This window comes from Tenrec ecaudatus, chromosome 4 (assembly GCF_050624435.1).
Source record: "Tenrec ecaudatus isolate mTenEca1 chromosome 4, mTenEca1.hap1, whole genome shotgun sequence".
Taxonomy (NCBI): domain Eukaryota; kingdom Metazoa; phylum Chordata; class Mammalia; order Afrosoricida; family Tenrecidae; genus Tenrec; species Tenrec ecaudatus.
The window spans coordinates 141902384-141915159 of NC_134533.1; the positions used below are offsets into that span (position 1 = coordinate 141902384).

A 12776-nucleotide genomic window follows, 5' to 3' on the forward strand; every position below is an offset into this window, starting at 1 on the left:
AAGTAATCAAGGTCCCTCCGGATTAAATTATGGCACAGGGCAGAAGAGTTGATGTATCCCTGGGGGAGAGTTTTGAAAGTATATTATTGCCCCTGCCAGATGGCCTAGATTGGACCAACTTGAAGTACCTGACCTATCTTGGTACACTGTAGATGAAGGCATCCAAAAGCTTAGAGAAATTGGTATGTTGGAATGGATCTATCAGGATATTCCATTAGACCCAAAAAGTGGGCGTCCTGAGGACATACCCTTTACCACAACCATAAGGAACAAGTTTGTGAAGTGGGCCCCAGCATCTCTTAAGACTCCTGTAATTGCTGTTTTATGTGCACCAGAATTAACAGTGGGCACTGCTCTTAGATATTTGCCCACAATGGGGCTGATATTTTCCCATAATGGGGCTGATTGGTCCCCGTGATGGTAGAGGACAGGCGTCAGCACTGAATCAACAGAGACAGGGTGGGCGTGGTTATAATAGACAACGAAGTTTTCAGTAGTAATCCGTAGTTGAATTATGGAATTGGCTACTTAGCCACAGTGTCCCTAGGAATGAAATAGATGGGAAACCTACTAAATATTTACGTGATCTATACAGGCCAAAAAATGGTAGATCAGGTGAACAGAATAGACAGTCACGATCGCTCAATCAGTTCCCAGACCTGAGCCAGTTTACAGACCCACAGCCCCTTGAATGAGTGGGAGGCCGAGTCCCTTTGAAGAAGGACCCTGCTATATCACCGAAGGTCTATACTGTTAGTCTTTCTTCTAGCCTTCCCCAAAGGGACCTGCGGCCTTTCACAAGAGGACTGTTCATTGGGGGAAAGGAAATAATCAAACTTTTCAAGGATTACTGGACACTGGCTGGGAACTGACACTAATTCCAGGAGACCCAAAGTGTTTCGAAGGCCCACCAGTCAGAGTGGGGCTTATGGAGGTCAAGTTATCAATGGGGTTTTAGCTCAGGTATGCTCAGTTATATACAGCTCTGGTGAATAAGCTGTGGACTGCTAACCTTGTTGGTTTCAGCATCCCAGTTACTGGGGCAATTAAGGCAGCAGTCTACAATTAGGTGACCCACTTCCTAGCTTCACTGTTGGGAACCTTCTGTAGGAATTCTAGCAGCCAGGAGTTCCTTGTTTGGGACACTGAGTCTGTCTTGTGATGTCAAGAGTTCCCCAGTAGATTTCTGTCAATGGGTGCAGCCTCCAATTAAAGTGTGTTTCATAGCACACTCTAGCCTCAATCAGAAGTGCCGATCACAAATGGGGGCCTGATCTGTGAGGTGTGCATAGGAAGCAGTAAAGTGCTGCCTGTGGGAGCAGACTTCACTGCAAGGGCCTTCTGTACCCGTTTACAGGAGTTGACAATCCACAGTGCTTGGTAAGGAAAGGACTGTCACGGTCCAGTCATATCCCCATGGAAGTCTGCCTTGTAATCTGAGGCCCTGCCCCTGTAGATTGACGGCTCAGTGTAGCCTCCACTGAAGGTACCTGTTTCCTCATATACAGAAGCTTCAGTCGGCAGTCCTCAGATATTGAGGGTAGGCTAACTCAAATAAACCTCCAAGGAGGTCTGACCTGTTGGTGTCAAAGACCTGAGTTATGTGTATGGAGAGCAGGTACTGTTGACTGGGGACAGGCAATAGGAGACTTAGACAGCAATTTACAAGAATCTACTTTAGAGTTGACAGTGACTGGGTGGGATAAATGCTTCGATACTCAGAATTGAGCTCCTGTCTCTTTATACGTGAGTGTGGTGGTTAAGGAAACAGACTCTTTACTGGGGCCACTTCCTCATTTCCCATCAGCACAGTGACTGGGGCAGGCGCAAGATTGTGGCAGAAGTGATTTTCATACTATGTGCAACTCACTGTTGATTCATTCCTTAATCCTTGCATGTTTACAGTTCCCCATTTTAGTCCTCTGCTCCCCAATTCAGAGTCTCTCCAAGCCAAGCACCATTCCCTTGTATTTATTGGGTTGATTAGAACACTGATCTCCTTTCCACCATCATCTTCCCAGAATCACTTCCCCTTTTCCGCCACGCCCACTTACCACTGGGCTCCTATAGTCAGTAAAGAGCGATAAAAGTTTCAGCCTCTGGAGTCATTGGATCCAGGCTCCTATTCCAGAACTTTTAATGATGAGACTTAGAGATTTCAATCTCTCTAGGTCTCAGGTGCGTCTTCCAGGAGTAAAATTATTATCACCACAGGGTGATAAAAGCAAAACCCAAAACCAAACCCCACTGCCGTCAAGTTGATTCCAACTCATAGAGATACCCTATGTAGGGTTTCTGAGATGAAAACTCATTATGGGAATAGACAACTTCTTTTTTTCTCCCCTGGAGCAGATAGCTGATGAGTGTGACCTCAAGGTTAGTAGCCCAATGCTTATAAGTGTAAACGATAGTGACGCATGTAAAGCGTTAGAAGAATGTTGACACATACTTATCTGTAGTTGTTACTTCTATTATTCTCTGAGATTTTTTTAATTCTGAGATTAAGGAAAATAGTATTTTGTCTTAGACTCATTTAAAAACACTATATAGGATTACTATGGGTTAAAATTGGCTAGATTGAAGTGGGTAAGTGGCAACTAATTTTGGAGAAGAAAAAAATACTACTACTTATTCTTGGGGAAGCAAAAGCAGTAGAAAAAATACACTAGTGCACAATTTAACAATAATAAAGTACTAGCAAACACACTGGGCTTATTGGGCTTGACATTCTATAACTACATACTTAACGGCTTTCAACCATTGGATTACTATCACTTTTAAAAATTTAATCATTTTATTGGGGGCTCGTACAACTCATCACAATCCATCCATCCATCCATTGTGTCAAGCACATTTGTACTTTTGTTGTCCTTATCATTCTCAAAACATTTGCTTTCTACTTGAGCCCTTTTATCAGGTCCTCATTTTTATGCCCTCCCTCTCTGCTTCCCCCTCCCTCATGAACCCTTGATAATTTCTAAATTATTATTTTGCCATATTTTACACCCACTTTTCTGATGTCTGTCCCGTCGAGAGGAGGTTATATGTAGATCCTTGAAATCAGTTCCCCCTTTTCATCCCACCCTCTCTCCACCCTCCCAGTATCACCAATCTCACCACTGGTCCTGAAGGGATCATGTGTCCAGGATTCCCTGTGTTTCCAGTTCCTCCTATCTGTACCAGTGTACATCCTCTGGTCTAGCCTGATTTTTAAGGTAAAATTGGGATCATGATAATGCGGGGAAGAAGCATTTAGGAACTAGAAGAAAGTTGTATGGTTCATTGTTAATACACTGCACCCTGACTGGCTCGTCTCCTCCCTGTGACTCTTCTGTAAAGGGAGGTCCAGTTGCCTACAGATAGGTCTTGGGTCCCCAATCTGCACTCCCCCTCATTCACAATGATTTGATTCTTCGTTCTTTGATGCCTGATCCTTTCAATACTTTGTGATCACACAGGCTGGTGTGCTGCTTCCATGTGGGCTTTGTTGCTTCTCAGCTAGATGGCTGTTTATTTTCCTTCAAGCCTTTAAGATTACTATCACTTCCTGTAGCATTTCCCAGGGAAGCTTTCTGGTCCCAGAATGGTTTTATCTCTTGTCTGCTTTTAGGATATTAAAAAAAAAATCACTCATTTCAGTTTCTTTTAATTGTTATGAGTCTATTTTATCTTCTATTTCTTCTTCAATCAACATAGGAAGTTTTTGTATTTTCTGGGGTTTGTCCATTTCAACCAGATTATCTAATCTGTTGACATTCTATTTACAGTGTTTTTATGATTCCTTTTCTGTAGGGTCAGTTGTAATGACTTAATTTTGATTTTTGATTGTAGGTATTTGCACCTTTTTGTTGTTGTTGTTAGTTGAGCTATGGGATGTTGATTTTTTTTATCCTTTAAAAATCCACCTTCTAATTTTATATCATTGATTTTTCTGTTTTTCTAATCTTTGTTTCATTTATCTCTGACCTAGTGTTTCCTAGCTCTTTTTATTGTTCTTGATTTATGATTTTTGTCTTTTAAAATGTAGGTGCCATAACTGTAAGTTTCCCTCAGCACAATTTTGCTGTGATCCATAGATTATGCTTTCATTTTACTGTAAATATTTTGTATTTATTGCTTGACTCCTTATTTGTACACTAGTGTTTTTGTTGCTGTTTTGTTTATTCTCTTCATTTCTAACTTCCCACCATTGTGGTCAGCCATAATTCTTTGTATGATTTTCATCTTATAAAAATGTATTGGGACTTGCTTTTTAACCAGACAAGTAGTATATCTTGGAGATTATCCATTTGCTCTGAACATGGCTTTATGTTTTGCTCTGATTGGTTATTCTATATATGTCTGTTAAATCTGTTTGGTTTATAGTGTCATTAGGTACTCTTTTTTTCCTTACTTAACTTTTTTAATGGATGTTCTGTTCATTGTGACAGTAATATATTATTTGTTTTCTGGTTTTATGTGCACATATTTATAATTTTCATAGTTTCTGATTAATTGACTCATCATTATATAATGTCCTTTAAAAAATAATTTTATTGGGGCTCTTAGAGCTCTTATCACAATTCATACATCTATTATATAATGTCTTTTATTTGTATTTTAGAACAGAGTTCCACTTAAAATTTATTTTGTCTGTTGTTTTTTTTTTTTCAATTTTTGCAGGATTTTATTTTCTCCTTTCAATCGGAATAATATGATAACCAAAGTTTGTCTTAACTGTATGCACAGGTCCAATCCACTTATAAACAAGGCAAATGCTGCTTCTTAAAATGGCCCTACCACGGATCCTCTGGTCATCCTACCCAAGTTACCCATTGCCTGACTTTATCTTCACTGTCGTGTGCAGCTATGCCATTGAATCTCATTCCATACTCTTCCATGGCATCCCAAATTCTGTTTTTTGCATAAAATGTGTGTGATCTTTATTGCATTTTTACCACCTTTGGGATTTACCGTCACTCTCAGAAGGTGCTCCCCCTTATTCCTTAGCTTTGGGGCTTTTGTTGTTTTTTTTAGACTATTCATCTTTACAGGAGCAGACAGCCTCATCCCTCTCTCAAGCAGTAGAAGGTTCTTCTCCTAACGTTCTATAAAGAACCGCCACTTTTGACAGCAGAGCTTCACCCACTCTCCTCCTGAGGCACTTTCCCCAGCCTGTAGCAGCTCCAACACAATCACACAACTTGCACTAGCTAAGCTATGCTCAGGTGGGAAGAGCCCTTGGGTTGCCACTTTCTCCTGTACTCTGTAAGCACCCAGTTTCCAGTCTTTCAGACGAGCCATAGTATATATACTCTGAAGTATCCATGAGTACAATCTACTTTTTATTTCAGAACCAGAGGTTGGGCCCCATACTCGTGCACAGGAGAGCTGCATGTTCGCTGAGAGTCTGCCCTCATTATTGTTGTCTTCTTGACAGAAGGCTTTAAGAAATGTGGAGACTTAAACAGCACAGTAGAAGGACCTACTTGTTTGATATGTGGAACATATTCCTTGAGTGTGCATAGGCCGAGTAGCAGGAAGTCAAATGTCATTTGTGATGCCCAGGACCTTGGGTGTAAGGAACAAAGAAAAACAGTCCAGAGATGTCACACAAAGGGCCTTGCCAGCTAGAATGACGAATCTGGTTTTTAATACTTACCAGTAGATCAAAACAAAAATTATGACATTTAGAGTAAACTCTCTTGAATGCCATTTCCTGCGGGCTTTGCAAAGAAAAATTCATCTGAATAAGCTAATACTCCCTAAAATAAAGTCTTGAGTGGATTGCTAAATGAATGGTTATCAATTAAATTTCTCAGGACCCTTGTATTTCTTAAACCTACAGTTCTTTCAGATATGGTCTCTTTAACTGGAAGTTGGATCAGTATAGTGTGTATTCATAGATTTGGAATTAATGTAGTGATACCTAAAAATGCATTTAAATAACTTACTTCTGGTGCTTTATTTTAAAAATAAGTCACATAATTTATTTGTCCTGTTACCTTACTGTTATATTTAAGTACCATGGTATAAATTTTGGCTAATGAGCTGCTTTTCCAAAGTAAATTTTACTTAATTCCAGGGCCTCATGGTTATGAACGTGCTTCAGTTTCATAATGCCTCCTGCTATGGCAGACATTCTTGACATTTGGGCAGTGGATTCACAGATAGCATCTGATGGCTCCATACCTGTGGATTTCCTCTTGCCCACTGGGATTTATATCCAGTTGGAGGTACCTCGGGAATCCACCATTTCTCATATTAAGCAGGTATGTAAATAGATGGGATTTTTATCTCATTTTATTGTGTCACTTATCAGAAAATGTGATTTTGGTATTGAAAATATTAAATATAAATTGTATGACAAATTGAAGAAAAGTTTAATCTTTTAGGTGATTACATTTTAAAAACTGGGATATGCTCTGTCTTTTATTGGCATATAAAACATACTTACTGTAACCTTTAATGATTTTACTCCAAATGTGATAGCTACATTAAGAAATATTTACTTATGTTAGCTCATTTGAAATGGCTTCAGGTTATTAAAAGGAATTTTCCTTTGTCAAATTTTTTTTGTTAAAAAATCTTTGTAATTATTATATTTGAATTTGTTATACTTTTTAATCATGTAAAATTTGATTGTTCTCATTTTTCTGATACCTCACCTTCCTTTTCATGGTAACACTGGGGGCTTTCACTGTATTTTTTTCCCTCCAATTATAAATTAAGTGATATGTCTTCATTTGGAAGGAAATCTTTTACAAAAGATGTCTTGCCTTTCATGGTGGATTGCTTTCTTTGGTGAATTGATCAATGCTCTTGATTTGTGGAGACAAATAATCAAATGGAATTGCTCTCTAAATTTTGTATTTAATGCTTTTCAAATAGGTGAACTTGGTCTGAAAATTGGGGTTTATCCTCTGTTTAAGGGAAAGTATTTAGGACAACATTTTTTTAAATGTCAATAATTCTATTGGGGACTGTATCAAGCACATTTGTACATATGAAGACAGCATTTTTTTTTAAAGCTCATAACTTTGGTCAAGTTTCTCAACTCTTTATCAAGCATCTTCTTCTTGGAGACATGAAAACTTTAAAAAGTGATCCTTGAAGAAGGAAAGTAAAAGCATTGAGTGCCTATTTCCATAGTCACCAGTGATCAAAGGAATCCTGGTGATCTAGTGATTAAATACTTAAGTGATAACTGAAAAGCTGGTGGTGTTAAACATCAGCTAACTCTGGAGAGAATGGTACGGCATCTGAAATTTTACCATCCAGAAAATCATAGGAAGAGATTGTGCTCATCCTGAATGCTTGTGTTAGGAAAAGCATACCTGAGGGCCAGGAAAGAACACTGGGCAAAAGTAATGTGGATTTTATATGGGAGTAATGGGGAAAAAAAGTTATTTATGTTTACAAATATGTTAATTACAGATGTACTTATTGATTCTTATTCTCCATAGATAATTCACTTCTACTGATTTCTATGACATGAAATTTTAAATTTATTATACCATTAAGTTACTTTATAAAAATGTGCCTATATCACTCATATATATGAGAATATATTTATGTTCTCTTGGGAAGTACTATTAAAATCAAATGAACAGGCAATACGTTTATAGCTTTCCACGTGAGAATACATAGCTACCTTAGTTTTAAGTTCTCTGTTTCATAATTCATTTAAGCAGTCATTTACTGCTAGACATTTATTTGGTTTGTCCTGGTATTTAAATTTTTATTTTTACAAGTAGCGCCTCAGTGAGTCTGTCTTAGTGATCTAGTTTTGCTCTGGCAAAAATACTACAAGTTGAGCAACTATAACGAACAGAAATTTATTTTCTCAGTGTTTAGGAAGCTAAATGGTCTTGAGTTCAGGGAAGTGTTTGAAGGGACTGGCCCTAATCTATTAGCTCTGGGGGAAGGACTCCAAGTTCTTTGATTCTTTGGTGATCTTTATGTGTTGTGACTTCTGTTTTCTCACTTTTAAAAATCTCCTTTACATCTCAAAGGAGATTGACTTTAAACACCCCACACCAAATAATCACATTAACATAACAAAGAAAAGCCATTGCCTAATGGGTTATAATTTAGGATTTACAACACATTTTTTGGGAACCATGTTGCTTAGTGCTTACTTGGGCTCCTAACTACAAGATCTGCTAATCCAAAACACCAGCCACTCAGTGAGAATTAGACAAAAACTTTCTCCCTGTTTATGCTTGTAAACAGTTACAGGCTTGGAAACCCACGGGCACTTTCCCCTATCAGTAGGAATTGACTTAGTGGCAGTGAGTATGTTTTTATTTTGTTTTTTGTGGGTGGGTACACAATTCAATTCACAGCAGCTTCCTTGTGGAGGGTTTTCTATGCTTTGTCTATGCTGTGGAGGGTTTTCTATGATTTTCATTGTTTCCATTCCACAAAATGTCCTAACGATTTCCCCTGCAGATGTTATGGAAGCAAGCTCACACTTACCCGATGTTTAACCTCCTCATGGAAATCGACTCCTATATGTTTGCATGTGTGAATCAAACTGCTGTGTATGAGGAGCTTGAGGATGAAACAAGACGGCTCTGTGACGTCAGACCTTTTCTTCCCGTTCTCAAATTAGTGACAAGAAGTTGTGACCCAGGGGAGAAATTAGACTCAAAAATTGGAGTCCTTATTGGAAAAGGTAATTTTTAAATTTCTTATAAATAATAAGACATTAGTATTTCTTGTAATATATATGTAATATATATGCTCTAAGATATTACTTTTAAAATCATTTATTTTTAAAAATAGACTTCGTATATATACAATTCAATTGTTCAATTGAAAAATATTAAGATTTGTGCAATCATCACTACAATTTCAGAACAGTTCCTTCTACGCGTTAACTCACCATTTGCCCCTGTCTTTCCCTGCCATGCTCTTGTCCAGTTACTGTCTCTATAACTCGACCTAGCCTGTATTTCATATATAGATAATCCTACAAAACAAAACACAACCATACAAAATCATACAAAGCAAGAAAACAAACATAAACAGCGACTAGGCAAAGCATAGGGGGAAAACTCAATAATAAAAGAGAAAGTAGAAACTATTTAAAACTAAAGTAGAAACTGTTTAAAACTGAAACAACTTTAAAATGGGTCAGAGGGAAATCATATGATAGGAAATACTACACTTTAGCCTAACCACATCTGCCTTACTTGACTTCACAGTGTCCTCTGTCTGATAGCAAAGCTACTCACGTCCCTGCACTATGGGCAGAGAGGATTCACTGGAAACTTAATCCATGTGTCGACCTGCAATGAATTTTGGGCTTTCGCTGTCATCCACAGCTTTCTGCAAACCACATGTTCACAATTTAAGCTCTGATACCATCCCTTCTTTCGGATTTAGATTTTATCATTTGCAGTCCTTGGATCACACAGGCTGGTGTGCTTCTTCCATGTGGACTTAGTTGATGCCTCACTGAGATGGCTGCTTGGTTTGAAGACAAGCCCTTAAAACCCCAGATGCTGTTCTTTCTGATAGCTGGACACTATCTGGTTTCTTCGCCATGTTTTACTGTATCACCCATATCTCAGTGATCTTGTTATAAGGGTGATCACGGAGCAGGGCCATATCATAGGGTGCTAGAATTAAGTGTGTGCCAAAAAAATATATTCATATAATACTTATTAAAGTGTGATATATGAACCAGTGCTGGTCTTTAAATTATTGTAAATGTGAGATAAGTGAAAAATAGAAATTGAGACTAATTATTTATAAATTCTTGTTTTGTGGCATAGCGCAACGTACAGAGGACTTAGTTTTGCTTCTTTTTCTTTTCCAGTGATTTATTTTCACTTTTAAAAAAAATAACTTTTATTGCAAAGGAAAAAAACCATTGCTTTACTTTAGATAGTTTGAGAATCATGTCAGAGGTAATTTTTGTTCCTTTCTGTTAGTTGGTAATTTTTTGTTCTTAGTCATTATGAGTTGGAATCAACTTGGTAGCAATGGGTTTGGTTTTAGTTTATGAACATACTTTATGCATAGCTCTCTATGGCCTCTGAAATTTGGTGGTAATTGGTATGATCCCATAAACAATCCATATAATTGACATATTTCACTCCTTAAATAAGACTGCTAAAATAGCTCGTTTTTAGAGGGATAAGATGTCGTGTCAACATTATTCATTGTGAATTAATTCCAGGGCAGAATTGTGAGTAACAAAATCAAGAATGTGGAAGACTGTCTTGCTATAGCAGAGGAATCTCTTGTGTGAACTATCTATAAGTATCCTGCATTAGCTAAAACACTCACTTGAATTAGGAACTCTTAAGATATTACTGAGAGGTAGGACTTTGAAATTTAATTAAAAATTAAAGATCCAGTAGAGATTATTTTGAATCTAGATTGACTTCCTGTACTGATCAATTTAACAATCTAACAGGATAATGTAATTCCACCTTCTGTTAGATGTTGTTCTTTGATCTTGATCTTTCATAATTCATACTAGCTAATGATTACACTTGGGGATTTAATTCTTCCTTCTAAGTACATTACTGTAGAACTTTGTTGATTTTTTAAGTGACAACCTGGTACTTATTTGGTAACTGAAGAGTGCCTATAGTTTAGGAAATAATTATTTTTGACCATTAAACAATTTTTAATTATATATCATGCATTTTTTTCTTATATCTTATTGACCTCAGTAGGAGTCTCTTTCTGTTTTCTATCACCATAAAGATTTTATAGATTTATTTTATCCATTAGCAAACAAATCATTATAAATATTTTAAAAACCATTATTTCTAGGAGAAAATGGTTTACATGCTCCTAGGATTTAAAGAATATAAACCAAAATGGAACTAATTGCCATCAAATAGATGCTGACTCGTAGCAACCCAATAGAAAAGGGTAGAATTGCCCCTGTGAGTGTCTAGACTGTAACTCTCTTTTTTTTAATCATTTTATTGGGAACTCGTACAACTCTTATCACAATCCATACATTCATCCATTGTGTCAAGAACATATGTACATTCGTTACCCTCATCATTCTCAAAATAGACTATAACTCTTTATGGTATTAAAAAGCCCCATCTTTCTCTCTCACAGAGTAACGTGGTTTCAAACTGCTGACCGTGTGGTTAGCTGCATAATATATAACCATTATGCCATGGAGTAAAAAGACTTTTAAAAATCACTTACTGTTTTAGTACTCTGGACAAGAGTAGCTAATGCTAATATTTTAATGCATTTTACGCCAAGTACCCCAACCCCCATCCCAGATAGGTGAAAATACTCTTAAACGCACAAGATAGAATAGAGCGACTCCACAGGGCTTCAGTTTCCTAGGATATAATCTTTATGGAAACAGACTACTACATCTTTTTCCCACAGAGCACCTCGTGGTTTCAACAGCTGGTGGGTTTGAAAACACTGACCTTTTAGTTAGCAACTAAGCACCTAACCACCAGGGAGCCTTAATTTTATATATATTCTTATGTGTGATGTCTACCTATATTAGCTATATTCATATATGAATGAATACATTATGCCTTAGCAAATTTAGCAAGTGAAAATACAGTTGATCTAAGTATTGCACAAAGAGCCCTGGTAGTGTGTAGTGGATTATGCATTGAATTGTTAATGTGAGATCAGCAGTCAAAGCCACCAGCCCTCTGCAGGACAGTGATGTGGCTTACTATTCCAGTAAAGAGGTGCAGCCTCAGAAAACCCTCAGAGGAAGTTCTACCCTGTCCTACAGCAGGGTGACTATGAGTTAGAATCAGCTCCATGGAAGTAGGTTTGAAATTTTACACAGAATATATTAGTCTAAAAAAGTATTTATTGTTTATCTAAAATCCATGTTTAACTGGGCGTCCTGTTTTTTGTTTTTTTAAAAAATTTTAACCCCACTCTGCTCTCCTACAGCTCAGGAGTCTACTGTATAATAGAATTGAATTCCTCCTACAATGAAATGCCATAATTCAGTCAGTGTTAAGATTTGCTGCATATTTGTTTATTTTTTGTTGGTTTTTAATGTAGTGGGCTTTGAAACGTGAGTGTCAAGATATAAGGAGCATTTAATTGCATTAATTAAGCAACTTAAAATATCTTCACTTTTTTGTATATAAATAATTTATTGGGGACTCTTATAGCTCTTATAACATCAATTGTATCAATCACATTTGTACATATGTTGCCATCATTATTTGCAAAACATTTTTCTACTTGAACCCTTAATATCAGCTCCTCTTTTTCCCCCCTTCCTCCTCTACCGTTCCATCCTCATGAACCCTTGGAAAATTATAAATTATTATTATTTTCATATCTTATACCCACATTTCTGTTGTTCCTCCCCCTTGGGAGGATGATCTTTTCTTTCTTTTTTTTTTTTTTTTGAATCTATACTACCTGAATTTCTTTTTTTTTTTTAAACAATTTATTGGGGCTCATACAATTCTTATCACAGTTCATACATATACATACATCAGTTGTATAAAGCACATCTGTACATTCTTTGCCCTAATCATTTTTTTCTCCTCTTTTCTTTTTTTACATTTTATTAGGGACTCATACAACTCTTATCACAATCCATACATATACATACATCAATTGTATAAAGCACATCCATACATTCCCTGCCCCAATCATTCTCAAGGCATTTGCTCTCCACTTAAGCCCTTTGCATCAGGTCCTCTTTTTTTTCCCCCTCCCTCCCCATTCCCCCCTCCCTCATGTGCCCTTGGTAATTTATACATCGTTATTTTGTCATATCTTGCCCTATCCGGAGTCTCCCTTCCCCCCTTCTC

At 37.1% G+C, this 12776-nt stretch overlaps 1 protein-coding gene across 1 annotated transcript in view; it reads left to right on the top strand.

Moving 5' to 3' along the window:
* The window catches only part of PIK3CB (phosphatidylinositol-4,5-bisphosphate 3-kinase catalytic subunit beta), a 175649-nt gene that overhangs the window by 80230 nt on the left and 82643 nt on the right, over positions 1–12776 (top strand). The window contains exons 4-5 of the mRNA XM_075546846.1: positions 6065–6251; positions 8434–8659. Of these exons, the coding sequence (XP_075402961.1) occupies positions 6099–6251; positions 8434–8659 (379 nt within the window). The 5' untranslated portion in view covers positions 6065–6098. The remainder of the gene's footprint in view (positions 1–6064; positions 6252–8433; positions 8660–12776) is intronic.